The sequence below is a fragment of the Nanorana parkeri genome, unplaced genomic scaffold (genome assembly GCF_000935625.1).
Source record: "Nanorana parkeri isolate BGI_ZX_2015 unplaced genomic scaffold, ASM93562v1 scaffold1138, whole genome shotgun sequence".
NCBI classification, from domain to species: Eukaryota; Metazoa; Chordata; class Amphibia; order Anura; family Dicroglossidae; genus Nanorana; species Nanorana parkeri.
Genome location: NW_017307406.1, coordinates 403,659 through 425,364, shown reverse-complemented (window position 1 = coordinate 425,364; position 21,706 = coordinate 403,659). Strand labels below are relative to the sequence as shown.

Genomic DNA, 21,706 nt, shown 5'->3' with positions numbered 1-21,706 from the left:
AGGGTTGTCAACAAATCCTTTTAATTTCTGACAAGTACAATTTATGGAGATTCCATGATTAATCTGATTTAGTCAGGGTCCTGAATTTAAAGTGGATCCTCCATTGGATCTTCCAGCTGGTTTGTTTCTGCTTTCCCCTAACTTCCTGTTCCCGTGGCAACTAAGGTATTGCTCCGAGCTGAGCTTTCTCTGGTGTACAGTACATTCACTAGTGACTAACAAAAGTTTCACTGACATCCTAGTGGATTCTTTATAGCAATATAAAGCAAATATACTCCAAAGCAGGGGAACAGGGAAGTTGGTTTACCACAATTCCCTGGATGTCACAAAAACGACATTTCCATAGGAGGGACACCTGACTATCTAACCCTATCTCACATCATGATCTTGGAGAACTTTCACTTAAATCAGCAACAGAACCTTTGGTGTCCATCAGTGGATTCCAAAAAGAGGATTTTATAGTGAGTTAAAAAAATCCTATTTTACGCAGGGTCATTATCAAACCAGCATGAACAAAAATATAACATCACAAGAGAGAGGAAAATGACTATTCTGAAGTATATAAACAGGGGAAAAAAAACATTTTGCAATCTCTAAAGTAGAGAATGCCAGTCAGAGACAGCTCAATGAAAGATGGTAATTTCCAGCATCACTAGTGATTATCAGGCCTTTTTGTGCTAGGCTAGAAGATGGTAAGTAGAACTTAGACTGGCAGTCTCAGCCACTTGTTATTGACATACAAATTTTCCAACCATGCAAATGGGTCCAGATTGTCTTACTTTAAAGAACTGCATGTGTGCCGCTACCAGGTTGGGCTGGGCCCAGGTAAAGTGGAACTTCACCGAAATTTTCTTCCCACCGTTCCTATTCTGTGCTGCCATCTTGAAATATCCTGCACATGCCCAGATGTGCCACAAGTCTCTCATAGGATTTTGGGACCTGGCCGAGGCATGCAGCAAATCTGCACATGCGCAAGGGATTCCACTGGTTTTTAGTATCCCCTGCGCATGCACAGACATGCTGTAGGCCTCTGCCAGTTCCCAAATACCTGGGAGGTAGCCAGAGTCATTTCTGCACCTCTGCAGATCTCACAATGCACATGTGCCCCTCAGCAAAACACTGCCTCCTAAGGTGTCTGCTGTGGACATCCCAGGAGCCATTGGGGGTCCCTACGCCACCTAGGCAAGAAAGCATGCAGTTTGGGACTGCAGCATCGGAAAAAAAAAGGTATTAAATGTATTAAACATTTCCCAAACTGATTGTGTAGGAGAGAGGAAACAGGAGTGAAAAAGTTATTTTAATGTGTGAAGGTCCGCTATAAAGTTATTTTCCTGCCTATTATTCTTATGGTAATATGTGTCCATCTGATTTACCCTATTCATTTTCTGTATTTTATCTGGTTTACTTAGGAAAGAAGCAATGCGACAGAAACAATCCTCTGCTGCCCCCAGCAGATTTGCTAGCTGTGGTAAGTCCTTCCAATGGAAAATCTACTTTATTCTACAACAAAAACGAGGAAGCAAGGAGACAGCATTGCTGACCTTACTGTCTCTCTTGCTTTTCTGAACAACTTTTAAATATAATACAGAATATGTAAATGGAGACAATATTTGCTAACTACGTATGCAAGTTCGGATTACTGGTTTCCAGTTCCACACAATAGTTGTCGTTTTCTGCTCCCCTCATAATGTAATCTGCATATTGGATGACTAAATAAAAACAATGCACTCCCTGTGAGATTGATCGCTTAGCTCAACATTTAATAATCAGGGAGACTGAATGCTTGCTCCCCAAGTTAAGCATGCTCCCCAAGCATTTGAAAATGTGAATGCCAAAAGAAACAGGAGAAAAAAACAACTTTAAAATATATCTAAAGCCAAAACATGGTCTTTTTCAATAACGTATGAAAGTGCCGAAAACCTCTTTCATGTTTTTATTGCTAATGAAGAATAATAGTTTTTTTTTTTATTGCTGTCTGTGCCCCTGCTGGGGAGATCCCCCATCTCTATTGATATTGGGACATAAAGTGATAGGAAATCCGACATTTTACGGTAATTACCAGAACATAGAGAGGACGTTTTCCAATAGGGTCACCTGCCGGGTGACACCCAAGATTTCCTCTCACTTTGGAGAGATCTTCTATTAATCCCTCTATTGTGTCTCTGGGACAGGAAGCAAAGTGGAATCTTGCTAAAAGGGCAGACAGTTAAATACTGCAGAAATAAGCTCATGAACAAAAACTTGTAGCACTTCTTTGTTAGTGCACTCTCCACCCAGGTGTAAAAAATGAGATGTATCCTCCCCCTTAGAGGAATTACAGACATACCAGAAAGTGTCCTCCACACCACAAAGGTAGACCTCGAGGCATTCACAGAGGTCAACTCACACTTTGGTAAATCAGACCTCCTTGTAAGGGATCATCTGTATCTTCAGCAGTTAATCACAGTAGTGCACCCTGGGATAATGATATTGCTTGCAAAAACATGGTTACATTCAAAATATACAACCACAGATGGCACAATAATCATTCAAATCAGCTTATTAAAAATGTAAAAACTTCCTAAACTTTTAAAATGGTACCAACAAAATGTGGATCCCAATGTCATAAAGTTGGGAATATCTATTATTGACAAAATGGCATGCTGTCTCTCACATAGCCTCCACCTAATAGGGTTTCATTCAGAGCTGGGGTGTCCGTCGGCTTCTCTCCTTCAGTCCGGCCGCAGCTCCTCTGCCCCGCCCCCCTGCCTCCACTTCGTCTGCATGCTGGGAGCCATACCCAGCCTGCTATTGGATATTGTAAAATGCAATAGCCAATAGCAAGCTGGCTATTGCATCAGCCTGCTGTCAATCAGCATGGGGGGACCTGAAGAGAACTTTCTCCTTCAGGCCCCTCCTCCGCTAAGCCCTGATTGGGCAAAGTCTTGCACCTGACCTGTGGTCAGGTGCAAGACTTTGCCCAATCAGAGCTTCAGTGGGCATTTTGTATTATGGAATGTACGCGGTCGAACAGACCGCGAACATCCCATAAAGTTCGGCGCTCGAACACTCGGCCCATCCTTACTCACCAAACCCAGGCTCATCACTAGAAGAGATCTGTCACACCATTTAACATTAATGTGTATTTCCACTTTTGCAGCCAAACTGGGATAACACCTATTTTATATATGTTACATGTTCCCATTCACATAGCATAAACTAAAAAAAAAATGCTTCTTACTTTCAAATTGATTTGTCTTCGGATAGGGTTTCTTGGCTTCTCAAGGGTTAAAGTTTCTACCTGGCTTATCCTCTTTGTAATGTTAGGAGAGTGAGGTGTTTGCATTGTATGTTAATGAAGTTAAAGAAAGTTAAAGTTAAAGAAAAATTCAGTCCTAAGACTTTCTATAAGAACAGATCACTGTGAAGGTGCTCAGAAAAACCTCAATCCAGCCATGTTCCCTGCTGCATCTAAAACGTAAGAAATGTGTTTTATTTTTAATTATTTTTTGTTATGCTGTGTGCATAGGAACACATAACAAACATATAGAGGGGTTTTCTCAAATTTGACTGCAAAAGTGGAAATACGATTTAAGTCAAGTCACGCCCCAAAAAACTTTACATATTGGCAATTACCCGCACCTTGGTGTACATAGATCCAGTCGGAGCTTAAAGTAGAATTAAAGCCTTTCCTTTTTTGGCATATATCTACTGCTAACAAGCAGTAATATCTATGCCCCATGATTTAAAAAATAAAAATAAAAAAAGTAGTCAAATACCTAATTGCATACCTGTCCCAGTGCCGCTCGCTCCCAGCTGAAGAGCGGAGGGGGAGAAAACACAATAACAGTGAATGGACGCACTCGGGCGCGCAAACGCCGGACAGACTCCGTGGGACACAAGAGGCATCAAATAAGGTAAGTACTTACAGCAGCATGGGGGGGGGGGGGGAAACAAAGCCTTTAATGTCCCTTTAAAGGAGAACAATGAGGAGTGAAAATCACTCAGCCTCATAGTTCGAGCCGACGTGTGACAATGAAACTGTCACACGTCGGCTCAATAGATCGGGAAGTGAGCGAACACATACTGTCGCTTGCTCACTTCTCGATCCTGCCCCTGCAGAGAGCCGTGACTGTCACTCACGGCTCCCTGCAGGGATTCCCCCCCTCCCCTGTCCAAGAGCTGACTGGCGGAACGGACGGGGGAGGGGGCGGATACAGCTGGTTCTGCCTCTAGATAGGCAGAACCAGCTGTCAATCACGCAGCTGGGTGGATCCAGACAGTAATGTCGGGATCCGCCCCGGCTGCGGGGGTCTATGGCTTGCGGTATACTGAGCTTTGGGTCACGGGAGGACGCTAGTTTGTGTCCTCTCGTGACCCTGGGGAGGACTATGGGGAAAAGCACTTACCCTATAGTTCTCCTTTTAAGCAGCATTTAGAAATATGCTAACTGATGAGGTGTTATACTGGACTGTTCCTTCACAGGACTGATGGACCAAAGCACAAACTGACCCCTGTGAATGCCGGAGGCCTACGTTTCTGGTAAGTCTGTATTTCATTTGAGGTGGAGGACACGTCTTATCTTGTACACATGGAAGGGGAGTATAGTAACAAAGAAGAACTGAAAACTTTCGTTCATGATCTTGTTTTGGATGTGTACAAACACTCCTCGGTATACGATGGCGTTACGTTCCAATAAACCCACCGTAAAGCGATCATATCGCAAAACGGGGAGGTTTTTATACATGAGATATTCAACACTTTCTTATACAATACAGTGGGCCTTTGCCCATCTGTAGCTTAATGTATGTGTTTTAGCCAAGTTTAAGGTAGGCTAGGCTGTATATACTAGCGACCTCATGACAGACTGAGGACCCTGTGAGGGACCTGCTGCTCCTTTTTTATACCATCGCAAACCAAACGATTTTAACCTGAGGAGCATCTGTATATTCATCTCATATTGTAAGCACCTTTTTTTTTTAGTGCCAATTAAGAGTAAAACCAGGATTTGTTTTTATTCTGCAGCAATAACTCAAGATATGTGCTTCCTGAAAACACCCTATAGTAGTTTTCCTTTATGGCAGACAAGAGAAACAGCTGAAATCACATATTCAATTCTCTGTTGGCCAAGTTTATAAAATTATGTAAGCAAAGTGATGGAAGAGGAAGAACCAGAGAGCAATGCTAGATTTCTTTTAGAATAAAATGTTACTTTTATGCAGATTACTCCATGTTTTTATATGCGATTAAAGTATATCTAAAGCCAAACCTTTTTGTACTTTGGTTAGAGTAGGGCATAGTTAAACCCCTGGGATTGTTTTTCTTTCTTTTTCTGTGTCCAATGGGGGAGATTTACCCTCACTTTTTGTCCTCTAGACACAGCAGGAAGAGAAAGGAAGTGTTTCCAAAGTGAGGTATGTCCTCTTTGTTACAGCCAACAACAAAAAATTACTCCGATGGAAGCTTTCACTTTCCTGTTATCGTGACAACTCAAAATTTTGGATTGTACATCGCTTTTAGTTTCAGTGACAATAGAGACAGGGGCAGGAACAAATAGAGAGCGACCCCCCTTATTTACCACTCCAAGACAGAACAAAAAAATTCCTTTCAGTACACTTTGCCTTTGTAGCAATGTTATATTTCATTATATGGGAGCACAAAATTAATAGGTTTGACTGTGAACGAAATGTGTTTCTGCCACAAATGTTGTAGACAATATATAACAGTATACTATATGAACATACTGGATTTCTTTGTAAACCCTCAAAGATTTCTGCCTCATTAGCAGCAAAATGTCAAATGTTCCTATGAGAGCTGCAACAATGAATCGACTAAGTCGATTTTAATCGATGATGGAAAACGTTTTCCATCATCAATTAGTTTGACTGCTTGCAGCTCGCCGCGTCACTTCCCCGCCGCGCGACAGGTACCGCACACGCACAGCGGCCACGTTGCTCCACCCTACCTGAGCTCGTGGCGGCTTCACTGGGAGGACAGGCTTCCTGCTGACGTCACGTCGCAGGCGCCAAGCCTCCTGTGGCGTGCCTCGTCCAATCAGAGCGTCTCAGTGCAGCACTGATGTCTGAACCCCGTGAGCAAGGTTAGTACTGCGTATGAAAATGTACGTGGTCACCGGAGGAGAATCTGTTCTCCCGGCCGGGGAGAGAGTACTGAGCCCATATGACCGGGGCTGTTCCGCTGCCCGGGAAATGGGTTTCCCATTCATTCATAATTGAGGATACAGTAACCATACCATATCCTCAATTATCTACAAACACTCCGATCACTGATTGCTGAGTGCATGTAGCCTGCTGACCTCTCTGACACGCTGTCACAAAAGGCTGAGCGAGCAGTGCACAGAGGAGAGCTCAGCCTCCTGTGACAGCGTGGGCTGTCTCCGCCCCCACACTGCTCTGTCGGGCTGTGATAGGCGGCTGAGCGGTGTGGGAGGAGAGACACCGGCCGATCATGTCGGTCTCCTCCCGCAGCGCTCGGCTGGCTGTCACTTTCTCTCCTCCCTGCTGGGACAAAGAGCAGCGCCCAGCGGGGAGGAAAGAAATCACGGCTGCGCCGACAAAATGGCAGGAAAATTGCACTTTCAGCATTTAGCCAAAAGTGCTATTTTCGGCCGGCGCCCCCCTTCAGCTTTACACCCGGGGCCTGCGCACCCCCCCAGGTGTTCCATATCTCTCCCCCTGACAGCTCCAGATATTCCATATCCCTCCCCCCTAACGGTCCCAGATGTTCTATATCCTTCCCCCTTGACAGTCCCAGATGTTCTATATCCCTCCCCCTGACAGTCCCATACATTATGCTCTATAATCTATAGCACAATGTACCATCAGCTATAGAGGAATACAAATCCCAGCAATACATTGTATGTATAATGTACTATTGCTGGGATTTGTTGAATTCCTCTATAGCTGGTGTTATTCTGCATAGCGCTGTATAATAATTATACAGCGCACTGCAGAATACCAGCAGCTACAGAGGACTACAAAACCCAGCAATAGTACATTATACAGCGCAATCCAGAATAACGCCAGCTACAGAGGACTACAAATCTGAGCAATAGTACATTATAGTATAATGTACTATTGCTGCGATTTGCTGTATTCCTCTATAGCTGCTGGTACTCTGCATTGTGCTGTATAATGTACTATATTGCACACCACACTTTTTTTTACTTCCCCCGTTCCAAGCTTGCTTCCGTGATGGACTACAATCTCAATACAAACTAGTAGTCCATCACTGGAGCCTTTTTTTAAAATCCAATTAATCGTACTTAATAATTGGCTAACTAATCGATTTTGAAAATAATCGTTAGCTGCAGCCCTAATTCCTATGAGCTTGTGCACACAGGCATATTATAATACTCCCATTAGAAACTGCAGAAAAATCCAGCATACAAAATTCACCTTTTGGTTTAATTACACACGATGTATGTTTTACATGTGTACATCTTTTGCACTTAAACTAATGCTATTGCCTAGAATATTCTTTTTATTCTGTCCATTAGAATTCATTTATATGCATACTTACTGCATTTACTCTAGTTTGCGTGTTTTTACACACATACAGTTTGTGGATAAATTATGCCAGTAAGCTCCTCCCAGAACACAGGTTGAAGGTCAGTTGATTTGTATGCCCCTGAGTGCTGCTCTAAAATACAGATCTAAATGCCACAATAATAGAGCTGCGTTCAGGGGCATACAAAAGTCCCTAAAAGTTTTTTCTGCATGTGTGCATGAGGCCTTATGCATGCGCTGAATTAGCTTGGGACCCTAGATTATGCAACTATGAAAATCTAATATTTGTTTTATATGTTTTATTTGAGAGCACTTTGCAGTTAGCTTGTGTGCATTGGGAGAAGCCAGCATTTCAGCATCTCCCAGGGATGCCGCTCCTATCTAAGCTTTTCAACTGAATGTAAGCTCTGGGCATTCCCAGAAAAAGCTGGAGCAAATACAGCAAGCAGTTGTCCTGGTTACACTTTGCGTTTTCCCAAAAACTACTTGAGTACCTAGTCAGATTAGTCTGGGTAACTGGCAAAAGCAGCTTCTCCATAAACCCACATTTGTTTGGACCTGTTGGAGCACATTGTGACATTGTGTGGTGGGTTTTGCTGTTTACTTGCAAGCATTTTGTTGCACACAAAGTGACAATAAAGTTCTAGTCTGTACATTCTATGTACAAAATTGTACAAGGGGTTAATGGAAGGTCATAAGGGTTGGAGGTCATACAAGTACACATATTTATATAAAAGATATGATGGCCAAAATGCAGACAGTGTATCTGCACAGGATTGAACTGTAAAAAAAAAAAAAAAAAATTTATTTTAAAGAGTAAGGCTGGGTTCACACCTGAGCGTATTTTTTCAGCTCGTTGTTTTCGCGTTTTCTAGCACGTTCTTCCGTTCAGTGAAACGCGCGTTTCACTGGCGGTATGATTTATTTATTTTTTTCCCCTTATTTTCTATATTTAAAGGAGAACTATGAGGTGAGTGCTTTTCACTCACCTCATAGTTCTAGCCGACCTGTGACAATGAGACTGTCACAGGTCGGCTCAGTAGATCGGGAAGTGAGCGAACACATACCGGCGTTCGCTCACCTCTCGATCCTGTCACAGCTCTGTGGCGTGACAGGGGAGGGGCTGGATTCCCCCCTCCCTGCTCCCATCCGCCAGCGCTGACTGGCGGAACGGACTGGGGAGGAGGCGGGTACAGCTGGCTCGGCCTCGAGATAGGCAGAGCCAGCTGTCAGTCATGCACCTGGGTGGATCCCGGCATAATTGTCGGGATCCGCTTCAGCTGTGGCGTCTCAGTATATACTGAGCCTAGGGTGACGGGAGGACGCTAGTTTGTGTCCTCCCGTTACCCTAAGGAGAACTATGGGGAAAAGCCTTAACCCCATAGTTCTCCTTTAAAAAAAAAAAAAAAATTTCACTTTCAAACTTCCCGCCGGCTCCGCCCCCCTGCGACGTGGCCGCTCGCAAGGGACAGAATCTGGAAGACGGCAGCCGCCGGAGGACATAGTGGGGATCGCAGACAAGGTAAGACCTGTATGCTGTATTTCCGAGTGTGGCTCAGGGTTACCACTTTGTTAACCCCGATCCACACTCGGAAATACCAATGGAAACGCGCGGAAAAACGCCCCAAAGAAGCTCCTGTACTTCTTTGGGCGTAGGGCGTTTTTGAGCGCGTTCCTACGCGCTGTAAAACGCCCAGGTGGGAACCATGCCCATAGGCAATTATTGGTTCTCACATGTTGAGCGTTTTACAGCGCATAGGAACGCGCTGTAAAACGCCCAGGTGTGAACCAGGCCTAAGTGTAGGTAAGTGGCTAAATCCACAGTTGAAAAGACATAGACAGGCACCCCTGCCTGACACGATAGCCAAAACTCAATCATGTACTTTTCTCCACAGCAATGATATAAATGCAGCTTGGCGAGGCTGTGAGTTGACAACAAAGAAAAAGAGCTCTCTGATGTGTTCACCTCTGTGCTCTGCATTAAATGCGACTTACAGTGCTGTCCCTTGCACTCTCAGTCTAATGCTGCTGTGCAAGGATTTACAGTAGATTAGTGCAATAATGGATTAAAGTACAACTAAAGGCTTCTGTATGAGAGTCTAAACAAGTACCAAATTCTGTTACTATGTGTTGCACACGCTTCATAAAGTAAACAAAAGACTTTCTTTATCTTCCCTGGCTGAGTCAAATTCTCTGTTTCACACATACTCCCCATCGTAGACACTGCAGCTCACAGTGGGAGGGTTTCAGGAACAGAGGCCATGCTTACAATCCAGAAAACAGTGGGCAGGACTAGGTGGGGCCAGGCGCTGATTGGCATGCTGTGTCTGTGACAATGTTGTTAGCCACGCCCCCTACAACTGTAGTACAAGCAGGCACAGCCTAAGTGATAGTGGCAACTCTGCTCTGAATTCAGGAGCAGTTCAGTATCACAAGCACACCATCACAAGAAGCTGCAATAGGTGGACTCCACTGGCAGGGTTAACAAGTATTTATGGGACTTTGCAGGGGGACAAAGATGAAATGTTAATTGCAGACACACTTATAATTAAATCCCAACCCAGATTCCCCTGCGCTGCATGCGTTAAGTGCACGTTTGTCTAGGGGGAAAGAAATAAGTACAAATACGTTCCTTAGTAGCCGACACTCTCTGAAACTCCAGAACGTGGATGGGTTCTCACTGTCCTCTGCCACAATGGAGGACTGCTGGTCCTATGTTTTACATGATGAAGTCCGAGTGCTGTGACAGGGCAGGCAGCAAAGTGAAACATCTTGGAAGGACCAGTTAAAAAAATAGCCACACTCCATAACAAGTCAACGCTTTATTGTAATCCACAAACCAATATACACCACATAATGCTCCCCTTCATGAGAGAATCCCTGGAAGGATTAATTGCACAGAGCGGTGGACCAGTTGCACAATACACAGTATCAGAACTAAAAAAAATGGTGGCCATAATAAGATCATTGTTATTGTTTCTTGCTGCAATGTGAAAAACACTGAAAAAAGTGTGACTGGTCATACATTTTGGAGAACCCACAAAATTGTTGCATGCAGACCAGTCACACTCCCTCTTCCCTTCTGTTTACCATACACAAATCCTAGATGACATCATTATTCCCATTGTAACTCTGCCCTAACATCCATCCATATTTTTCCAGTGCAGATATTCTTTATTCACATGGCTACTCTTTAAAACATATAGTTTGTAGTGTATCTAACACTGCAAACTTTATGTTTTAAAGAAAGAGTAACCGTGTGAATAAAGAATATCCACCCTGGAAAAATACATGCACACATATAGTAAAGTAAGCCTTCTTGGTTGCTTGGATTCCATTGTGGTAACCAAAACAGGCCATTCTCCAGAGATATCATGCAGAAGGAATACTTAGAATATAAATGTCTGTCTTTAGCAACTAGCCATTTAGTGTGGGAATTTGAACTTTTACAGCTAAATATAGCTTAATGCCCACTGCACAATTATTTCACAGGCATAAATAATTAAGATGACTTGAGTTTACACAGTTCATTATCTTCGGTGAATTTAGACACTCACTGTATCATTCTTTTCCTGCCTGATTACTAGGCTTCCTTTCACATCATTAAATACCTTCATGTCTTGCTCCATATTCCACGTTCTTTTATGTATGGTATAATCTGACTTTCAAAGCTTCTTGCATTCATTAACTGTTCCTTTTTTCCCCACAAGCTCATCTAGTTAATTGATTTTCTTTTGCTATAATAAAGATTTAGCAATTTTTTTTTTCATATTAAGTAAATACATTTAAATGTTAAAGGATCCAAATGACAAACAGTTATTTTTCTGGCGGATTTCAGTATAAGAGAGATGTATCAAATGCTACTTGTTTGCGTCAAACTCCCTGCACAATTAAAAGCAAAAATTTACCCTTAACTGAGATTGTTTAACTTTACAGGGTAAGCCAAGTATTATTTTGCAAATATAGTAAAGTTAAAGCGCTGTGCTCGGATCCTGATGATTAAGTAAAAACAACTAGGGGTGCTGCCCCACTTCAGACGGGAGAAACTGTAAAACTGGAATACAAAAAAGGACAGAAGGGCGCCCAACCTAGTGCAGATTATTTTTTATTTTAAAAGACACAAAGATAAAATTGCAATGGTACTCACAATGGAGGGTCATAAAACAGACGTTCTGAGGAAGGGGGCTTGACCCCGGAAACGCGTCAACGCCGCCACACCACAGTGGCACACAGGCAGATTGCAGTCTCAACTGCTGTTTCTTCCAAAACATCCACACAAGCTGTTTTATGACCCTCCATTGTGAGTACCATTGCAATTTGATCTTTGTGTCTTTTAAAATAAAAAATAATCGGCGCCCTTCTGTCCTTTTTTGTTTTTTGTATTCAAGTATTATTTTGGCCTTATTTAATTTAGTGGCCCTAAAGGGTAACTGTATTTTGCAGTAATGCTCATTTCAGGCAACAGCTGTTTATTATAGTGACACTAAACTCAGGAGTTAAATCTTAATAATGCATTCAAGTACCCCAAGCGGTAACAAAAATGTAGCGTATTTGTGTATCACTCAGCTGTAGATCCTCAAATTGTCTCTGAATTGGTGCTGACATTGTCCTTCCTTCTGGAGGGTGGTTACTTTAGTTCCTCATGGTCCCTGTGTGTGTTGTAAAGTAGCCACCGCACCAAGCTCACTCCCGTGATGGACTACAATCTCGTGCTTAGTTTGCTAATTTGTATTGAATTTATAGTCCATCACAGGAGTGAGCTTGGAGCTGTGGCTACTTTACAACACACACAGGGACCATGGGGAACAAAAGTAGCCACCCTCCAAAAGGAAGGACAGTGTCAGCACAGATTCAGAGATGATTTGAGGATCTACAAACAAGTGATACACAAATAAGCTACATTTTTGTTAATAGTTAAGGTACTTGAATGCATTTCTAAGATTTAAGTCCTGAGTTTAGTGTCACTTTAATACCAGACGTCCCTAACCCCCTTTAAACCATTTTCTAGTGTTTTTTCCCCTTCAGCTTGTTCCTGACATAGATATTCTACCTCACGGGTTGGCAAACTTTTCCACAATAAATATCAGTTTACAACTGGTGGGCCAATAGCGTGACATATCCATATTGTTAATTTTTATTTTTGCACTAATAGTTGTACTATTAATGGCAACATTAACTCATTAGTTATTGTTATATTAACGGATGCACTTAGAAAACATGTTCATATATACTGTTACGATGTGCTGAACAGTAAGCTGATGGATGTGTATAGATAATTACGAAGTACAAATGATTCTATCACTTTTCAAAAAGTCTTTTTGAAATCTTTGTTAAGAGCATTGGTTAAGGGCATCACATATATCCAATGCGTTTTGGTGGAAAAGGCCTTCCCTTATCCAGGGCTGAAGTAATGATTGTTAATAAAATCCCAATGAAATCCACTAGAGACTAGATAGAGACTAGATTCTCCAGTCAGCTGGTCATTCTTAGTATCGTTCTGCTTCCTTGAAGGAAAACACTGTGCTGTATAACCATTAGAAACAAATTTCCACTTAGAAATATTGGTCCAGCACATGCACATGAACAGGATTTACAGTTTGTCTTTTGCAGCTTAACCCCTTCATGACTGAGGCCTTTTTTTCATTTTTTGTACCCATGTTATATTCCATATTTTAGGCCTGAAAATTACTTAAAACCCCCCAACATTATATATTTTCTGAATGCCAAGACCCTATAGAATAAAATGGTGGTAGTTGCAAATTTTTATGTTGCGCAATATTAGCGCAACTCCTTCCCGGGCCCGTAGGAGGGGCAACGGAGCCCGGGAAGCACGGCGTGGGTGTCCGGCGGGACGGCCCCTTCTTCGGGACGCAGAAGCGATCTGGCGACAGGTAAGTCGCCAGCATCGCTTCTGTTGTAAAGCCGACAGTCGGCTCTACATGTTTAAACAGAGTCCCGGCGGCAAAAGTCACCGGGAGTCTGTTTAAACAGCCCCGATGCTGGCGACGTACACTGTACGTAGTCAGTCACGAAGGGGTTAATTGTGCTATATCTGGCCTGTAGGATGTTAATTTCAGCTGCACACACCTCCTGGATTATCTGTGGTAAATTGGTTTGGGGATGAACTTAAGGCCCCATTTACATTGACCGATTTATCGCGCGGTAATTCCCGCGATATCGCCGCAATTTACCGCGCGATATCACTCTCCAATGCTTCTCAATGGGGCAAAGGGTCCTGCTGTCGCGGGTCGTGTGTCGCTACAGCAGGACCCTTTTTGGAGCGGATCTAGCCGCGATTCAAGCTTGCTCAATGCAAGCATTTGCACGATATCGCGCGACAAACGCGCAATTTGCGAATCGCACAGTGTGAATGGGGCCTTACTATGTCCTTAGGTTTTAAAAAAAACCTGTTCGCACATATGTAGGAATCCGAATGCAGAGATTAATGCAAAAGCCACCATTTTTAAATTGGGTGACACTGAAATTGGCTTAGACTCATCATTGCACACATGCCTTAGGCTGTGGACTCCTGTTCTACCTTCTTAGCCCCTGTCATGTTGTCACATAGATTGAAAAAAAAAACTGCAGCCTCAGGAGCTGAGAGGAGGGACCCACAGGCTTTTGGAGCTGTAGGAGGAGACAGGAGAGCAGAAAACTCCCTGGTCTTCCCTGGAATACTCAGACCTACAGTTAAGTAACACAAAACAAAATACATAACTCAATGCAGGGAAAAAGTGCATTGCACCATTCTCTTTGCTTATCAAGTCACACTTTGTCCCTCCACTTAAATTGAGGCTATGGTAGTGAAAGAGCTTCTGTATGTCCAGGTTTGCCTTCCCCCAACTCTGTGTACTGTTTCATGTGATGTTTTCTGTGTCATGCTTTTACTGAATGGAAGGTAGAGTTGCAGGACTGCACAGCACAGCAATGTACACAGACTGCACAGAACTGAGTGGAGGGAAAGAGAATGAAGTGTCTAACCCCTACCTCCTGTTCAGTGACAGCTGCACATGGAGGAATATTGTACATAGATTGCACAGAGGTTGCAGGAAAGGAAGAGTCTAAATTAACCCTGTTAGTGCTGCTGTCACTGAATGGGAGGTGGAATACCCAGGTTGCATGGCAGAGATAATTCATCTTGCTCCTCTCCGCTACCTCCCTCTTGTCATAGCTGCAGAGTTCTCAAAAATCTTCCCAGCGCAAATGAATCACAGCAAGCCTTCCTCCTTAATTGATTCCACCTGATCACACTGGGGCCGCTCCACAAGGCAGGGAACCCTGTCATTCTATAGCTGCAGAGTTCTTCTCTACCCTAGCTTTCATGCCCACTGTTCACTCACATTGCTGAGAAGCTGAAATAACAGAGTGGAGTCGGAGAGGGTCAGGAGAGACTTTACTTTAGGGTAGGCCACAGAAGTGACAGTTACCAAGGCCAGCTGTCAAACACTTGACACATGTGGGCACCCAAGACAAGATGAAACCTAATCTAAACAAAGTGCAACAATTGTAAAACTGGAATTTCCATAAACAATTAAAGTGATTCTAAAATCACAGGGCTACTAATGGCTTGTGGAAAATGTTGCTTTTATTCAGTTGCATTGAAGCCAGGATTTAGTAAACAGTGTTTTTACTTGTCTGCATGCACTGATTTTCTCCTAAAGCTAATATGAGCTTCACGTTGGTGAGGCTGGATCCATTAGATGGGGAAGGGTAGCCATATTGGGTGAAGGGAGAGGGAGCAGTGGGATTTTTTGGCTTTACATGCAGTAAGGAAGGATAGCCAACCTTCCGGGCACCTGCTGAATGTAATGGCAAACATCATTGTGGGTGGATGGCCAACTCATGTGCAGGGGGTGGAAGTTAATCCCAAAGTTATAGGCGGAGTATGGGAGTGTGAAGATGCAGTAGATAGATAGTGGCATCAAATGAAAAGTTTTTATTTGAAATAGAAAGGAAGAGCGGGTAATTTAAGATAGCTTAGATCAGGTATTATGCTGTTGGTGCTTGTGGTAGGTGTTATCCAAAAAGAGAAACTGTTTTTTGAAGGGTTGGCTCTCTACATTGCACCAGATCAGGATTTACAAAATGGTTTGATGCTATAAAAGACCTCCTCTACAGCTTGCTCACCTGGCTAATCCTGTAACCTTCACTGTGTCCCTCCTGTCATACTGCAGTTTCAAAGTGCAAAGATATTATTGCAGGGCATCTGTAGTCTTCCATCAGTGCCACTTTAGCCAACATAAATAGGGCACTATTGGAGGGGCACATAATCATTATGTTTTTGGCCTCTTGGGGATCTTTTGTTTGGAATAAACATCTTTTTGGTATGAAGGACTAAAGGCTCTTTCTGAACTGCATTGATGTGCTTTAATTTGCTTTAATTTTTTTGCATTGCTCAAGGAGTTTTTGCAAGTTGGTTAAAGCTGCTTCTAAATTGCTGAATTGTTTTTGCATTGACATCTATAGGGAAGTGTAGTATGATTTGAAGCAGTGCCTGTGTACTTGAGCCCCTAGGTTGGCAGTACTGGGAAATACATTAAATCCTGTTTTACAGTGGATAACTAACTAAAACTATTATTTTACGCAGCCACTATGGTACACTATTATATTACGCTTGATGATGCTGAGGCCAAGGTGATGCCATTGTTAGGCTTACCTATCAAAGTGATCCTGTGATTTAAATAAAAATTGCATTTAAAAACATTTGTGTGCCAAAATATTGCTTATATGTAAACTTAGATTAACATATCACATTATTCATGTTCACAGATTGGTATTACCAGGTACCTTTAAAACACAATGAGAAGAAAGGTGAAGTTGTACTTCCTCCCACTTCCCAAATACCCGGTTTGAGTGACCTTGCAGAACCTCATGATGATTTAATGAGTGCAGGCCGCAAAACATGGATCAAGGATACAGACTCTGCATACGTCAAACTATCCAAGCAAGGAGGTCAAGCAGGTAAAAATGAAATTTGGACTTTTACAGTAATGTTATGAACATGAGCAAAGCAAATTAATTACTATCACATAAATAACCATAGGAGTCAGAATATCAAAGTTAGAATGTTAGCCATGCAGTGGGAAAGCCCTTGTTTTCTGTTGCGAGTAAGAAAATGCTTGTAAGATATCCGATAATAGTGACAGTGCATTTATGAATTGTGTGTACGATAGAAAAGGATCTTTTGCAAGTCCATGCTGTATACAGAGGAGTCGATATTACACTGTTTATTACACCTTTTGCAGCTTTTTGATAGATGAGGTTGATGAGTGGGAACCAGATCCTTCTGTTGTTTAAAATGCTTGAACGACAGAAGACTAGCTGTAAAACTATATTTGTTCACATATGTTATGTGAATGTATCGAATTTATTCAGCTGGTAGTAGAGCATTTGAACCCTGTAACTGGAAACATTTGTCCTAAGAAAAACCAGGATCTGTGGAAGGAGGGTTGCTTTGTGTTACAACAAGGTGGGGGTCTTGACTAGGTAACGAATTCTACTTTTCTGGAAATCCGCTTTAATCGGGAGATTTGGGAGTTGATTGCCAATTGTGAAATAAACCTACTAATATGATGATGCAAGACTGTGCAATGGATGGTAACATAATTTGAGGTTATTAATATGCTATTGCCAGCTTTTACCTATTAATTGTTAAAGTGACAAGTAAGACTTTTTTGAAATATTGGAATGCATTTAATAAATACATATCAGATTCTGAATTGAAAGTGACACTAAACTCAGAAATTAAATCTTAAAAATGCATTCAAGTACCTTAACTATTAACAAAAATGTAGCTTACTGTCCTTCCTTCTGGAGGGTGACTACTTTTGTTCCCCATGGTCCCTGTTTGTGCTGTAAAGTAGCCACCACTCCAAGCTCGCTCCACTGATGGACTATAATTTCAATACAAATTAGTAAACTAACCGGGAGCGAACTTGGAGCAGTGGCTACTTTACAACACACATAGGGACCATGGGGAACAAAAGTAGCTACTCTCCAGAATAAATAACAGTATTGGCATGAATTCAGAGATGATATGAGGATCTACAGCTGAGTGATGCACAAATAAGCTAAATTTTTGTTAATAGTTAAAGGAGAACTATGGGGTCAGTGTTTTTCCCCATAGTTCTCCTTGGGGTAACGGGAGGACACCAACTAGCGTCCTCCCGTTACCCTAAGCTCAGTATACCGCGAGCTACAGCTCGCGGTATAATGAGACGCCGCACCTGGAGCGTTTTCCGACTTAGATGACGGGATCCGCCCAGCTGCGTGAGTGACAGCTGGCTCTGCCTATCTAGAGGCAGAGCCAGCTGTACCCGCCCCCTCCCCCGTCCGTTCCGCCAGTCAGCGCTGGCAGATCGGAGCCGGGAGAGGGGAATCCAGCCCCTCCCCCTGCCACGGCAGAGAGCCGTGACAGGATCGAGAGGTGAGCGAACCTGGTATGTGTTCCCTCACCTCCCGATCTACTGAGCCGACCTGTGACAGTCTCATTGTCACAGGTCGGCTTAGAACTATGAGGTGAGTGGAAATCACTCATGTCATAGTTCTCCTTTAAGGTACTTGAATTCATTTTTAGGATTTAAATCCTGAGTTTAGTGTCACTTTAAATTCAGAATCTGATATGTATTTAGACCGTATTATAAAAAATTTGTAAATAGTTTTTTTATGCTACTTAATAAAAAATATTTTCTACATCTTTAAGACTTGTTAAAGCATACAACATCTGCACCAAAGAAGACTCTACCAGTATCCTATGCACCACCTGATTGGTACACCGATGAGAATTCATCTCCCCCACCTGAACAAGCTGCGTAAGTTCTCTTGCCTAACTATATACGTATTGAAATTTTAGAGCAAAGATTTATAATACCAAACCTTAAGAGTCCTCCAGGTTTAATAGTATTATCTGAGAACATTCGACATGGGTCTGTTAAGATAAATCTCTGGGTTTCATTATACATTTCCATCCTTTCTGTGCCTAGTGGCAGAAAAAAGAAGGGTAAATCCACAGTAGATATTGTGCTGTATTTGAATTCCTTTTGAATCTAGGCAGGATGTTTTACATCTGTAATAAACAAGAGTGTAAAAGATAAAGTAGAAAAGAGAGGTCTATAGTAAAGGAGAAAAGAGAATTCTATTTTTGATGATGATACCAGTTCGCAGCATTCTTGTTTGAGCCTTGGTGGAGACTTTACGTTGGTGAGGTCTACCTGATACAGCTCCCTGTGATGGTATGACAATTCTGATGCACAGCTCCTGAATTCGGAGCAGTGTTCCTACTCTCATGTAGGCATTGAGCATTCCAATGTTTGCCCACTTTGGTGGCCAGTGGACATATGCCTGCTTACTATGATAGTCAGTTAAAAAGTACCCTTTTACATTGGTGTTCTGTGAAGTGGCCCCTTACATTAGGGAGAATGGAGAAGAGCCCTCTTAGTTCCACTTAGGTGTCTAGTGGAAGAAGGATTTCCTTGGTTTATTAAAGATGTCTATGGTGGTGCATCAAACATGCATAGACATCCAAATTGTAACCTTGTGAAGTTTACTCTGTGCCCACATACATAGATTTTTCCCCAAAAAATTGTGGATTACTACAGAGTGTATGCACCAGTGTCCAAACATACATCGGCTAATCAATAGCATGCCTAAAAAAAAGTGTGATTTTTTTTTTTTTCCCCCCCCCTCAATTTCTGGGGTCTTATCTGACCATTTAAGGGATTTTTACATGCATATCTCCTATATGAACAAGACATACTGATATAATTAATGGTGACTGCTTTAAAAGCAAACAGTAAAAGTAAAAAAGCCATAGTTCCCTCTGTGCTGGGGTGTTGCAGTGCACATGCGCAGATATGCCTGCTGTAGCCACCGCCTGCACATGTACATGATTTCACATGCTGCTGTTCCAAAACAGGTATCCAATTATAAATAACTGTATATACTGTGTTCTTTTTGCCTCAACCGTAAAAAAAAATTATCTGCTTTTTGCTTGCCACATTTTGCTGCTTAGCAAGCTGGTCAAAATATTGGCATTCCTTGGTGCACAAAAGACAGCATAAAAACACCATTATTTGGATGTTCTGCTTGAATGCGGCAACATAGGACTTCACTCGACATCAGATCAGTGGGTGTCCTGAGCCATCATCTGCAGTATATGTCAGATGTTGCTGTTGTCCTCTACAGTGGAAGTGTGGTACTGCCCATGGGCAACATTTTCTCCAAAGGCTCTAACTGTAAAGCCATCTTACAGCAAGCTTTCAAGTAGAGTCTCGAGGGAAATTAGGCACTAAGCTCCACCTTTGGTCATAAGCTATCAAATGGCAGACCTTAGTGAGTATTAGAGGCTCTTAAAGTTTACTGTTAAATAACAAAGAGTTAGTGTCAGGAAGGAGAAGGTCTTAATCCAAATTTGGAGAGAAGCTGAGGTCCTGTGTACAGCCTAGGCCTAGGATCTTTGTGTGTGGTCAGACACCTTTCTATCAGAACCTGCATTAACTTTTCTAGCAATTTGAGCTACAGTAGCTCTTCTATTGGATTAGACTACACGGGCCTGCCTTCGCTCTCCACCTGCATCAGTGAACCTTGGCCACCCATGACCCTGTTGCAGGTTCACCAATTTTCCTTCCTTTGGACCACTTTTGGTAGGTCCTGACCACTGCAGACTGGGAAGAATCCCATAAGGTCTCGTTCACACCTAGGCGTATTGCATATGCACGTCTGTCGCACGTTTTTTTTACCGCGGTTCGCGGTAAAAAAGTCGCGCATTTCCGAAGGCTACTTGGCTGTATCCCAATGGAAACGCGCAACAAAACGGCCCAAAGTAGTACATGTACCTTTTCAGGCGTGGGCCGTTTTGTAGCGCGTTAGGGACGGGCGGAAATACGCCAAGGTGGGAACGAGACCATTGAATGCAATGGGATTTATATTTTTGAGCGTTTTGTAGAGCGTTCGTCGAGCGTAGAACGCGCTACAAAACGTTCAGGTGTGAACGAGGGCTAAGAGCTGCCGTTTTGGTTTTGCTCTGACCCAATTATTTAGCCATCACAATTTGTTCCTTACCAAAGTCACTTAAATCCTTACCCATTTTTTCTGCTTCCTACAAAACTTCAGGGACAAAATCTTCACTTACTGCCTACTATAGCCCATCCACTTCCAGGCTCCATTGTAACAAGATAATCAATGTGCTATTTACTTCATCTCCAAGTGGTCATAATGTTATGGTTGATCATTGTATATATACATTAGATTCAGTTTGTAATTGTTTGAATATTTTTATTAAATGTAATACAAACATAAATGGAATTTTATTTTTATTGCATCTTGTCATGACAGTGCACCACTGAGAAATGTGCCAGACTACATGATTCATGAAGAACTTAACATGGAGCAAAGTGAGCAGACATATGAGACAAGAAAAGGCCCATTTGATTTTGACCAGAAAACTGTTTGGCAGCGTGAAACTGAGGATAACGAAAAAGAGAATCATCATGACAAAAAGGTACTTCCTTTTATAAATAAATGCCTAATATTAATTAAATCGAAATAGCCATCATATAATAGAAGTACTAGAAAGCTGGTGGATAATACACCTATTTGCTGTTTCCTTGCAACCTTGCTTTGGCACAGCTCGGTTATTCTGTTTGCTACCTCAGAGGTAGTGAACAGAATAAAAAAAATGCGTGGAGTCCCCCTCCCAAACCATACAAGACCCTTTAGGTCTGGTAGGAAAGTTAGGAGGGACCCATGAGTTAAAAAAAAAAATGCATGGGATTCCCCCCAAATGTCATATCAGGCCCTTTTAAGGGAGAACCCCACCCCAAAATATGGGTGTAAAAAAGCAGGGTCCCCCTGAAACTCCCAACCAGACCTTAATCCTTAAGACCCCAACCATACCCTGTCTGCGCCATACCAGACCACATGCCCTCGACATTGGGAGGGTGCTTTTCAGGGGAACCCCCCTAGAAAAGCACCTTGTACCCATGCTGATGGGGACAAGGACCACTTCCCCACAACCCTGACCCGGCGGTTCTGGGGGTCTGCGAGAAGGGGGGCTCATTTGCATCTGGGTACCCCCTTTCATAAAGGAGGCACCCAGATGCTGCTCCCCCTTGTGAATAAGTGTTACTTGTACCCCTACTCATTCACTAAATGTGCTTTCCAGGGGGCATGTGGCCTGGTATGGTGCAGCGAGGGGGGGG

At 42.7% G+C, this 21,706-nt stretch overlaps 1 protein-coding gene across 1 annotated transcript in view; it reads left to right on the top strand.

Annotated features, from left to right (window-relative positions):
• The first annotated feature begins 1,419 nt into the window (after positions 1–1,419).
• Positions 1,420–21,706, top strand: part of CUNH7orf57 (chromosome unknown C7orf57 homolog) — a 31,372-nt gene continuing 11,085 nt past the window's right edge. The window contains exons 1-4 of the mRNA XM_018568108.1: positions 1,420–1,468; positions 16,278–16,469; positions 18,211–18,319; positions 20,841–21,006. Of these exons, the coding sequence (XP_018423610.1) occupies positions 1,420–1,468; positions 16,278–16,469; positions 18,211–18,319; positions 20,841–21,006 (516 nt within the window). The remainder of the gene's footprint in view (positions 1,469–16,277; positions 16,470–18,210; positions 18,320–20,840; positions 21,007–21,706) is intronic.